The sequence below is a fragment of the Scyliorhinus canicula genome, chromosome 11, assembly GCF_902713615.1.
Source record: "Scyliorhinus canicula chromosome 11, sScyCan1.1, whole genome shotgun sequence".
Taxonomy (NCBI): Eukaryota; Metazoa; Chordata; class Chondrichthyes; order Carcharhiniformes; family Scyliorhinidae; genus Scyliorhinus; species Scyliorhinus canicula.
Genome location: NC_052156.1, coordinates 143,509,218 through 143,522,040, shown reverse-complemented (window position 1 = coordinate 143,522,040; position 12,823 = coordinate 143,509,218). Strand labels below are relative to the sequence as shown.

Here is a 12,823-nt window from a genome sequence, read left to right as displayed (position 1 = left end):
AAGTCTGCACCGACCCACTTAAGCGTTCACTTCCATCCTATCCCTGTGACCCGATAACCCCATCTAACCTTATTGGTCACTTAGGGCAATTTATCATTACCAATCCACCTAACCTACATGTCTTTGGACTGTGGGAGTAAACCAGAGCACCCGGTGGAAACCCATGCAGACACGGGGAGAATGTGCAGACTCCGTACAGACAGTGACCCAGCGGGGAATCGAACCTGGGACCCTGACGCTGTGAAGCCACAGTGCTTTCCACTTTTGCTACCGTGCTGCCCAATACTTCAGGAATACTTCAGCCTTGTCTTTACCACAATTGTGATGGGCTGCTCCATTATCGAGGATGGGGATATTTGTGGCGCTTCTACTTCCAGTGAGTTCATAGAATCACAGAATTTATAGTGCAGAAGAAGGCCATTCTGCCCATCGAGTCTGCACCGGCTCTTGGAAAGAGCACCCTACCCAAGGTCAACAACTCCACCCTATCCCCATAACCCAGTAACCCCACCCAATGTGGAGGGACTCTAAGCCCCCGAGTGTAGAGACCTGGGTTATTGAAATGGCTGGGTTTACCAGTCTCGAGAAAATACAGTTTGCCTTGAGAGGGTCAATATTAGGGTTCTCATGGAGGTGGCAGCTATTCGTCGACTTTCTCATGGAAAATTAAAATGTCAGCAGATGCAGTATTCCAAGGTTTGGGGGGGGGGGGGGGGGGGGCGCGGATTGTTGTTGTATGGTTGAGGTGTGTGAAGATTGGGATGGGGGTGGGAAATGTTTATTTTACCATGTTGATGTCATTGTTTATGTTACTGTTGTAAAAATTTGCAAATACCTTAATGAAATATTTTTTTAAAAACTGGGTTAAAATGCACGTAGCCAGTATGACTGCTCAAGCTGTGATTAAAAGTGAAATATTGTCTGGTCCTGGTTAAGCAAGTCGAGGCACATGCTTGGGTGGCACGGTGGCGCAGTGGTTAACACTGCTGCCTTAAAGCGCTGAGGACCCGGGTTCAATCACGGCCCCGGCTCACTGTCCGTGTGGAGCTTGCCCATTCTCCCCGTGTCTGCGTGGGTCTCACCCCCACAAACTCAGAGATGTGCGGAATAGGTGGATTGGCCATGCTAAATTGCCCCTGAATTGGAAAAAGGAATTGGTTACTCTATATTTATTAGAAATTTTAAAAGAGGTGCAGCTTTGAGTGTAAAAAAAATCTAATTGAAGAGGCCAAGTCTGTCAGAAAAGGAAGTTGCCAACAGGTCTCGAAGCTGAGGAGAAACATTTTCAGTTCAGTCCTAAAAGGTTTCTCTCTCCAAGGACTCTGCACCTAGATAAGCAAGTAAAACCTGTTGTTCACTGTATACATAAGCAGTATTTGAAATATAGGGTTTGTTTAATTGGAACGTACGGTAGGTTTTGAGAAGCACGTTGAAATGTTGTAACTGTTAACTGTAAAACTATTTATTTATTGGTGATGACCTTAATTCTGTGCGGAGTCCAGCACAGAACAGGCCCTTCGGCCCTCGATGTTGTGCCGAGCCATGATCACACTACTTAAGCCCACGTATCCACCCTATACCCATAACCCAACAACCCCCCCCTTAACCTTACTTTTTAGGACACTACGGGCAATTTAGCATGGCCAATCCACCTAACCCGCACATCTTTGGACTGTGGGAGGAAACCGGAGCACCCGGAGGAAACCCACGCACACACGGGGAGGACGTGCAGACTCCGCACAGACAGTAACCCAGCCGGGAACCGAACCTGGGACCCTGGAGCTGTGAAGCATTGATGCTAACCACTATGCTACCATGCTGGGTCCAGAGTCAATGTTGAGGACTCCCAGGACAACTCCCTCCCGACTGTATACCACTGTGGAGCCACCACTGCTGGGTCTGTCTTGCCGTGAGACAGGATATACTCAGGAATGGTGATAGTGGTGTCTGGGATATTGTCTGTAAGATGTGATTTTGGGAGTATGACTATGATTGGCTGTTGCTTGACTCGTCTGTGAGACAGCTCTCCCAACTTTAGCACAAGCACAAGCCCCAAGAGTTAATAAGGAGGACTTTGCAGGGGCGACGGGGCTGGTTTTGCCGTTATTGTTTCCAGTGCCTGTCCAGTTTAATTCCTTTTTGTGTTTCTGAGTGACTTGCGACATTTCAGAGACAACCACATTGTTGTGGGTCTGGAGTCACATGTAGGCCAGACCAGGTAAGGATGGCAGATTTTCTTCCCAAAAGGGAAGAATGGTGGACCAGATGGGTTGCTACGACAATCAACAATAGATTTGTGGTCATCATTAAACTTTTAATTCCAGATTTTTTATTAAGTTTAAATTCCACCACCTGCCGTGGTAGGATTCACACCCAGGTTCCCAGATCAATTACCCTGGGTCTTTCTCTGGATTATTAGTCCAGCGTCTATACCACTGTGCCACCACCTCATCGCCAGCACTGCTTTGTTCTGCCGTGGACTCTCCTGAGCTTGTTTCTCCAGCGGATTCAGTTATGAATTTCTGGCCTATTTATGTCTATGGCCCCTTCTCTTCCCTATCACAAAATGATCCATCTTCAGTTCTTCACAGTCCTGTTGCCTTGCTTGCTGGCAGCTAGAAAATGGAGGAATCTCTCCTCCGTGATTTTGCGGCAAATGCTCGGATGTACAGGGCGAGTGAATTCAATATACGTGCCGGACGGGTGACATGCTCTCTGCTGCCGCTTCTGATGGGATGACTGTACTTAAAGCCTGGTCAGGGCCGGCATTCTCAAGTTAAAAACCTGACGTGCCTGGATTCTTAAAAGCCAGTTGCGGCCATTGGGCACTTCTTCCGAGGTCGGGAAGGCTGCAACTGATTGCTCCATGACCCTCCTGACACCTGCGCTTGACCCATCCGCGGGTCACAGCCCGCAGTTTGAAAAACCCTGCCCTAAATCACACTCAAACTCAAGATAGAATTAATTATATTATGATCATTCTTCGAGGCTTCTTTTCTACAAAGTAATATCAACCGTCATTCATTGCACAGCGTTCAAGGACGATAGCCTGTTTCCTAGTTGGCTCCTTTACAGACTGGCCGAGAAAATGATTTTGAATGCACTTCTGATCTAATTCTTCAGCTATTTCTGAAAATGTGGTTTCTCCAGTCTATATGAAGATTAAAGTCCCATATTTCTAATCTATTATTTTTGTGACATGTACCTCTAATTCCCTGATTTATACTCTGCTTGGCACTATAAACACTAGTCTGTAGCCTATGAGTACCAGTGTTTTCTGCCCCTTGCTGTTTCTTAGCCCCTGCCAAAGTGATTGTACATCTTGATTTTACATTCTAATATCCTTTATCTCCACTGTATTTATCCCACCCTTTATTATTAGGGCTACCCCACCCCATTCCATTTTGTCTTTATCTTCTAACGGTCAAGTATCTTGTAATATTTACTACCCAACCTTAGTCACTCTGCAACCAAGTTTCCATAAAGGCTATTAGATCAAACTAGTTTCGTTCCATCTGTGGCATTAATTCAGCTATTTGATTGTGAATGTGTTACACATTTGAACATGCTTTCTGCTTAACTTTTTTCTCTTTTTCTGCAATATCACTTCGGTCCCTAATGCCCGATTACCTTGTAAATATGTCTGTCCCTTCCTGACCCATTCTTCTTTTTTCTTTAACTAAATTGCGCCTCTGCTCTACAGCCTTCACATTTGTCATAACTCCTTTTAAATTTACCCCTCTCAAGAGTTGTACAGGGCTCCTCCCTTGGCTCCGCCCAGGACTCCTCCCCCGGGAGCTGCTGTATAAAGATCAGTGCCACAGGGACAGCCGGCCAGTTCACCGAAAGTTCAACGGCTAACAGGCTGGCTCTGTTGTAAGTATATTAAAACCGCTATTCTAATCCTACAAGCACGTGTCCGTAGAATTGTTGGTTCCAACAATTTAATATACTTAGGAAACAGTCGAAGAAATCATGGAAGCAGCCCTCAAGCCCGGACGCCTAGAACTCGACCCACAGGATGCAGAGGCTAAGGAAATTTTTTTCCACTGGCTGAGATGTTTTAAAGCCTACCTGGCAGAAGCCAGCATTGCTGGAACAACGGAGGAACAAAAACTCAGCCTACTACACGCTAGGGTAAGCCACAGAATCTCCACACAGTTGAATCCGGCCGGTTCTTACACCTCAGCGCTGGCCCATTAACGAGGTTTATGCATGCCACGTGTTTGCAACTCGCCGTCAGCGGCCGACAGAAACGCTTGCCGAATTTGTATGGGAATTGAACAACCTTTCCAATGACTGTAATTATCAAGCCGTTACCGCGGCTGAGCATAGGGAGCTTGCTGTGTGGGACGTTTTCGTAGCGGGCCTTAGGTCTAACTATGTGCGCCAAAGACTGCTAGAAAAGGGGGCCCAGGACTTAGACACTACTGTGGAGGCTGCTACCACTATGGAAGTTTCCTTCCGCAGCCTCGCGTCGTTTCCCGCAGACCCCGCGACCCCATCGTGGACCCCCAACCAACAGTCCCCCCAGGCCTGTGCCGCACGGCCCCCCAGCTACTGCGCTGCCAAAGCCAGTTACTCTGCTGCCCCAGCCAGCTACTCAGCTGCTCCAGCCAGCTACTCAGCTGCCCCAGCCTGCCATTTCTGTGGCCAAAGCCAGCACCCGCGGCAGCACTGCCCATCCTGATCCGCGACCTGCAGCAGCTGCAGGAAGAAAGGCCACTATGCCAGAGTGTGCCTCACGAAAAGGGCCCCAGTTTTTAACTCCCCTGCAGAGAGAACAAATCGCTCCCAACACCAGCGGGCCCGCGCGGCCTGAAACGCTGCGGCCTATGCCCCGACTCCGCCCCCTCCCGCCACGTGTGATCCATGGGGGCCGCCACCTTGGCAAACCCCCACCATGCGGCCGGCCACGTGCGACTCATGGGGGCCGCCATCTTCCTCGCCGCTCACCACGTGCGATCCACGGGCACCATCTGCATCGGCATGCTCAGAAAGCTCATCTGAAGAATACGACTTCCTCGGGCAATCACCACGCAGCCCGCAACTCAACGCGGTCACCCTGGATCAATCCCGCCCCAAGCACCTACGAAGTTCGATGGCGGAGGTCCAGATCAACGGGTACAGCACGCCATGCCTCTTTGACTCCGGGAGCACCGAGAGCTTTATACATCCAGAGCTGGTAAGACGCTGTTCACTTTCTATTTTTCCGGTGAGCCAAACTATCGCCCTCGCTTCGGGCTCCCACTCAGTCCAAATCCAAGGACGCACCGTCGCTATGCTCACAATTCGAGGCGCTAGTTATTCTAAATTTAAACTTTACGTCCTGCCCAACTTCTGCGCAGCACTCTTATTAGGCCTGGATTTCCAGTGCAACCTCAAGAGCCTCATCCTCAGCTTCGGCGGGCCCCTGCCCCCACTCACTATCTGCAGCCTAGCCACGCTGCGCATCTCCCCCCCCCCCCCTCTCTTCACCAATCTCACTCCAGATTGCAAGCCAGTAGCTACTTGCAGCAGGCGATACAGCCTACAAGATAGGGTCTTTATCCGTTCGGAGGACCGACGGCTGCTCAGTGCGGGGATCATAGAGGCCAGTAATAGTCCCTGGAGAGCTCAGGTGGTGGTCGTCAAGACCGGGGAAAAATTTTACATGGTCGTCGACTATAGCTAGACCATAAATCGCTTTACGCTCCTAGACGCATATCCCCTCCCCAGAATTGCAGACATGGTTAATCAGATCGCCCAATATCGGCTATTTTCCACGGTGGATCTGAAGTCTGCATACCACCAGCTCCCAATCCGCCCGGAGGACCGCCACTAGACAGCGTTCGAGGCCGATGGCCGCCTCTTCCATTTCCTCCGGGTTCCCTTCGGCATCACCAACGGGGTTTCGGTGTTCCAACGAGCAATGGACCGAATGGTAAACCAGTACGGGCTGCGGGCCACGTTTCCGTATCTGGACAATGTTACCATCTGCGGCTATGACCAGCAGGACCACGACACCAACCTCCACCGTTTTCTCCAAACGGCACAGAAATTAAATCTCATTTATAACAAGGAGAAATGCGTTTTCTGCACAAACAGACTGGTCATCCTCGGCTACGTCGTGGAGAACGGAGTCCTGAGCCCAGACCCGGACCGCTTAGAACTCCCCCTCCCTCATTGCCCCAAGGCCCTCAAACGGTGCTTGGGGTTCTTTTCATACTACGCCCAGTGGGTCCCTCAATATGCGGACAAAGCCTGCCCACTCTTTAAGGCCACACGATTTCCCCTATCTGCTGAGGCGCACCAGGCCTTCAGCTGCATCAAGGAGGACATCGCCAAAGCAGCCATGCGGGCGGTGGATGAATCCACTCCCTTTCAGGTTGAGAGCGACGCCTCGGAGGTAGCTCCAGCAGCCACCTTAAATCAGGCAGGGAGGCCCGTTGCATTTTTTTCCCGTACCCTATCCACTTCAGAACTCCGACACTCCTCAGTCGAGAAGGAAGCGCAAGCCATCGTGGAGGCTGTTTGTCACTGGATGCACTACCTCGCAGGTAGGAGGCTCATCCTCATCACCGACCAACGATCGGTTGCCTTTATGTTTGACAACTCGCAAAGGGGCAAAATAAAAAATGATAAAATCCTTCGGTGGAGGATTGAACTCTCCACCTATAGTTACGATATTAAATATCGACCGGGGAAGCACAACGAGCCCTCGCATGCCCTATCCCGCGGGACATGCGCCAGCGCGCAGATCAGCCGTCTGAAAGCCATCCACGTGGACCTCTGCCATCCAGGGGTCACCCGGCTCGCCCACTACATCAGAGCCCGAAACCTGCCTTTCTCCAACGAGGAGGTAAAAGCGGTCACCAGGGACTGCCCGATCTGTGCGGAGTGCAAACCGCACTTCTATAGACCAGACCACCTGGTCAAGGCTTCTAGGCCCTTTGAACGCCTTGCGATCGATTTCAAAGGGCCACTCCCCTCCACTAACAAGAACATCTATTTCCTCAACATCATCGACGAGTTCTCCCGATTCCCTTTTGCCATTCCATGCCCTGATATGACCTCAACACAGTCATGAGGGCCCTGCATAGTGTCTTCACCCTGTTCGGTTTCCCCAGCTATGTGCACAGCGACCGGGGTTCGTCCTTCATGAGCGACGAGCTATGTCAGTACCTGCTCGACAAGGGCATCGCCTCGAGCAGGACTACCAGTTACAATCCCAGGGGGAACGGGCAGGTGGAGAGGAAGAACGCGACGGTCTGGAAGACCGTCCTGCTGACCCTCCGGTCTAGAAAACTCCAAGTCTCCCAATGGCAAGAAGTCCTCCCAGACGCGCTCCACGCTATCAGATCCCTCCTCTGTACAGCTACAAATCAAACCCCTCACGAGCGACTCTTCATTTTTCCTAGGGGCACTACCACGGGAGTCTCACTTCCGGCGTGGCTGAGGACACCAGGCCCGGTCCTCTTGAGGAAGCACGTCAGGGGGCACAAAACCGACCCCCTTGTTGAAAAGGTGCGCCTCCTTTATTCCAACCCCCAGTATGCATTCGTGGAGTTCCCGGACGGTCGCCAGGACACAGTATCCCTTCGGGACCTGGCACCCGCTGGATCCAGCCCCCCCCTACCCCCACTGAGGAACCCTTTACACTGTTCCCTATGCTGCCGCCCCCTCGCGCCCCCGATCCCGCATGCTCACCCCACTGGTTCCACGCGCCAGAACTAGCCCGCCCCCAGCGCCCCAGGTCTCCGGTCGAGCCAGAGGTGTATAAAGTTCGGACGAGACCCGCCCCGGAGTCTGCCATCGTACTCCAGCTCTCAACACCCACCCAGCCACCGCAAGAGGCTGCAACCCCGGTGTTCCGCAGATCGAAAAGAACAATTCGTCCACCGGACAGACTAACTCTGTGAGCCACCACCCCCGCTGGACTCGATTTTTTTCACAGGGGGTGAATGTGGTGAATGTGATTCATACCGGATCATAACCTGTATATACATGTGTCTATATTGTAAGTATATTGTAAGTGCAGTTGCACTATCTGACCTCCAGGGGGAGTAGCTCTGGGAATGCTTGAGAGTTGTACGGGGCTCCTCCCCTGGCTCCGCCCAGGATCCTCCCCCAGGAGCTGCTGTATAAAGATCAGTGCCACAGGGTCAGCCGGCCAGTTCACCGAAAGTTCAACGGCTAACAGGCTGGCTCTGTTGTAAGTATATTAAAACCGCTATTCTAATCCTACAAGCACGTGTCCGTAGAATTGTTGGTTCCAACACCCCGTAACCCTGTAACCCCACCTAACATTTTTGGACACTAAGGGCAATTTAGCATGGCCAATCCACCTAACCTGCACATCTTTGGACTGTGGGAGGAAACCGGAGCACCCGGAGGAATCCCACGCAGACACGGAAAATGTGCAGACTCCACACAAAACCAAGCCGGGAATCGATCCTGGGACCCTGGAGCTGTGAAGCAACTATGCTAACCACTGTGCTACCATTGCTGCCCATTGTTCACGTTAAGCATGTTATAACTGAACAGGTCTCGCTTTCCCTGGAACTGGTGCTAATGCTTCATGAATCAAAACCCTTGTCTCTCGCGCTACTCTTTCTCCCCTGCCTGTAGCCTTCTAATCAGTTTATCCCTGTCACAATTTCCATGTGGTTCAGGAACCATCCTGCAAGATTTTCCATTTCAATTTGGACTCCAGCTCTTCGAAACTCTCTGAGAAGAACATTCCTAGTTTTGCCTATTCGTCGATTCCTAAAGTGGACCATGATACTGAGATAGTCAACTTCCTACTCTGAAGTTATTTTCCAGCTACAATGGGATGCCTGTAATGCCTTGATAGATGATACAACCCTTGGAACTCATGGTTGCAGCAACAGAGAACTTCATCTATCGCCTGACTTTATTTGTGCCTCTGACTTCTTATCTACTGAGTTGATACAAAACTCTGTATCTTTGTTTGTTAATTTAGCTCTGGGCAGCACGGTGGCACAGTGGTTAGCATTGCTGCCTACGGCGATGAGGACCCGGGTTCGAATCCCGGCTCTGGGTCACTGTCCATGAGGAGTTTGCACCTTCTCCCCGTGTCTGCGTGGGTTTCACCCCCACAACCCAAAAGATGTGCAGGATAGGTGGATTGGCCACGCTAAATTGCCCCTTAATTGGAAAAAATAATTGGGTACTCTAGAATTAAAAAAACAAAATAAATTTAGTTCTCTATTGCTTTCACGCTATCAGTCTGATTGACGTTTTCCATTTTGGGTCAGCACAATAACATCAGCATCCAACATAGGTCCAGACCCAGCACTGAGTTTGGAGCAGCATAGAATTCCTATACTGTAGTGTAGAAAGAGAACATTTGGCCCATCGAGTCTGCACTGACCCTTTGAAAGAGTACCCTAGCTAGACCCATTCCCTGGCACTAACCCCGTAACCCCTCTTAACCTGTGCATCTTTGGACACAACGGGAAATTTAGTATGGCCAATCCACCTAACCTGCACAGCCTTGGACTGTGGGAAGAAGCTGGGGCACCCAGAAGAAACCCACGCAGACATGGGGAGAAAGTGAAAACTCCACACCGACAATCACCCAAGCCCAGAATTGAATACTGGTTCCTGGCGCTGTAAGGCAGCAGTGCTAACCAATGTTCCACCGTGCCACAAGCCAACTTTAATTTGGGCTGGATTGGCTAATTAGTGACAGGAGAGCATGCTCACCATCCAATTAAGAATTCTCAAAGCAAAATTACAAAGTACCCACCCCATCTCCATTTATGAGTCCATGTTGGGGCAAAAACCCTACCCCAAATTTTTGATAAACCAGAACTTCCAGCTCTACACTGTAACGCTAATGTAACACTGCTGTTTAAGAAGGGAGGGGGTCAGAAGATGGGAAATTATAGGCCAGTTAGCCTGACTTTGGTCATTGGTAAGATTTTAGAGTCCATTATTGAAGATGAAATCACGGAGTACTTGGAAGTGCATGATAAAATAGGACTGAGTCAGCACGGCTTCGCAAGGGGAGGCCATGTCTGACAAATCTGTTAGAGTTGTTTGAGGAAGTAACAAGGTAGTTAGACAAGGAAGAACCAGTAGACGTGATTTATTTAGATTTCCAGAAGGCCTTTGACAAGGTGCCGCATAGGAGGCTTGAATACGTTAAGAGTCCAGGGTGTTAAGGGTAAGATCCTGGCATGGATAGAGGATTGGGTGACTGGCAGAAGGCAGTGAGTGGGGATAAAGGGCTCTTTTTCAGGATGGCAGCCGGTGACAAGTGGTGTGTCTCAGGGGTCGGTGCTGGGACCACAACTTTTCACAATGTACATTAATGATCTGGAAGAAGGAACTGAAGGCACTGTTGCTAAGTTTGCAGATAATACAAAGATCTGCAGAGGGACAGGTAGTATTAAGGAAGCAGGGGGGCAGCAGAAGGACTTGGACAGGTGAGGAGAGTGGGCAATGAAGTGGCAGATGGAATACAATGTGGAAAAGGTTCTGCATTTTGGAAGGAACAATGGAGGCATAGACTTTTTTCTAAATGGGGAAATGCTTCGGAAATCAGAAGCACAAAGGGACTTGGGAGTCCGTGTTCACGATTCTCTTGAGGTTAACGTGCATGTTCAGTCGGCAGTTAGGTAGGCAAATGCAATGTTAGCAATTATGTCGAGAGGGCTAGAATACAAGACTAGGGATGTACATCTGAGGCTCTGTAAGGCTCTGGTCAGACCCCTTTTGGAGTACTGTGAGCAGTTTTGGGCCCTGTATCTAAGGAAGGATGTGCTGGCCTTGGAAAGGGTCCAGAGGAGGTTCACAAGAATGATCCCTGGAATGAAGAGCTTGCTGTATGAGGAACGGTTGAGGACTCAGGGTCTGTACACGTTGGAGTTTAGAAGGATGAGGGGGGATCTTATTGAAACTTGCAAGATACTGCGAGGCCTGGATAGAGTGGACATGGCGAAGATGTTCCACTTGTAGGAAAAACTAGAAGCAGAGGACACCAGTTCAGACTAAAGGGACGATCCTTTAAAACAGAAACGAAGAGGAATTTCTTCAGCCACAAGGTGGTGAATCTGTGGGACTCTTTGCCACAGAAGGCTGTGGAGGCCAATTCACTGATTGTCTTTAAGACAGAGATAGATAGATTCTTGCTTAATAAGGGGATCAGGGGTTATGGGGAGAAGGCAGGAGAATAGGGATGAGAAAAATATCAGACAGGATTGAGTGGCCTAATTCTGCTCCTATGTCTTATGGTCTTATGGTCTTGTATCAGAAAAATCAAAGCCTTCAGTGTAGATATTTTCCTGAGCGCTTTTTGGGTGGCTGCCTGATAGTCCTGATGGAAGGCTAAATCCATTTTGAGTTGATTTGGGGCCTTGTGAGCAATATGGTCATCGGGCTCTACCTATTACATCTACAGCATATGTAACTATATGCGTGACTTAGTTTTGAATAGAAGGCAGATTTGTTTATAGTTTTTGTCTCAAATTGTATATCAATGTTAGCATTTTAAAGTTGTGCTTTGGCACTGCACGTAAGATTACAAAGGCTCAGTGCCGCAGAGTGAAATGATTGTTGATCGAATCTTTGCTCTTTTCATGACCTCCACCACAGGAGGTAGTAAAAAAACCAAAAAGGCAGAGTTAGTAAGATGGCTGGCAGCATGCTCTGGCAGCCTGTTGCAATAATCTATGAAATGCTATACCCACTCTATACCCACACTCCTCTGCAGATGAGACGGGGATAACTTACATTGACAAATTGCTTAACCAAAACCATAACTCTTTTTAATGTTTATCGTCTCAAAACAAGATTTCTTTAATGCAATAAATGTTTAATGTGGTTGGACGTGTATGGTGCTCATTGCCTCCAGTATCCTTGATGATAAAACAACGACAAATTGTGAAATAAGCAGCACAGTTTGTATGTAGCCTTTCATTTCATGATGCTGACTATTTTTTGTTTTATTTCTGCAGTGAGTACTGCCCCGCAGCAGAAACCGGTGAGTAATTTGTTGCTTTTGCTGTGCAGAGATTGTTTATACTGATGGCAGCTCTTCAGAATTGCAATTAAATTATTCTGCCTCCCAGAAATAGAACTCCTCAGCGGTCAAGACATTTGTATACACCAAATTTGTTTCCTTTAAAAGAGCATCAATAAAATTCTTACAATAGGCATACTCAAACTTTTCATGTTGTGATTCACTGGGTCCAGTAATCCACAGTTCTCCCATTTAGTCTTTGCTGTTCATTTCTTTCCTATTGTTTCACTCCTATTTCTAATTGTCCTGTCTTTTCTTCTGCTCTTGGCTCATTTATTTGTCTCCCTCCACCCACTTTCCTCCATTTAGTTCATCAAGTGTTTTCCTTTCCTTGCTTCAAGATTTTAACTTTTTATCTCTTGTAACATTTCTTACTCTTCAGTATATCATCCTTCATATTCTTTTACGCATTTTCTTATCATACAGTCTCAGACCCTGCCAGACCAAGGTTCTCCTCTCTGTCCTCCACATTTCAATCCCCGACCCCAATACTCCTCCAAGACACTTTGGCATGCCAGTGCCCCGAAACCTCATGCACGTGCTTTTTTCTACATGGCTCACTCACCCACTTTTGCAATATCTCTCACTCAGTCCTGCTCATGAAGTCCCTCTTGTGCAGACCTACTTCTGTCTCACCTTTTCACTCTCGCACTCTCTACCGCTTTCTCGCACTCCCTTCCCCCTCTAACACTCTCCCTTTCCTCCTCTCGCTCTCCCTTTCCCCCTCTCGCTCTCCCTTCCCCCTTCTTGCTCTCCCTTTCCCCTTCTCGCTCTCCCTTTCCACCTCTCGCT

The 12,823-nt window shown here is 49.0% G+C and overlaps 1 protein-coding gene across 9 annotated transcripts in view; it reads left to right on the top strand.

The window, feature by feature from the left end:
- Positions 1 to 12,823, top strand: part of srpk2 (SRSF protein kinase 2) — a 291,904-nt gene that overhangs the window by 214,313 nt on the left and 64,768 nt on the right. For all 9 annotated transcript variants that reach the window (XM_038811607.1, XM_038811608.1, XM_038811602.1 and 6 more), the window contains one exon: positions 11,967 to 11,992. In XM_038811607.1, the coding sequence (XP_038667535.1) occupies positions 11,967 to 11,992 (26 nt within the window). The remainder of the gene's footprint in view (positions 1 to 11,966; positions 11,993 to 12,823) is intronic.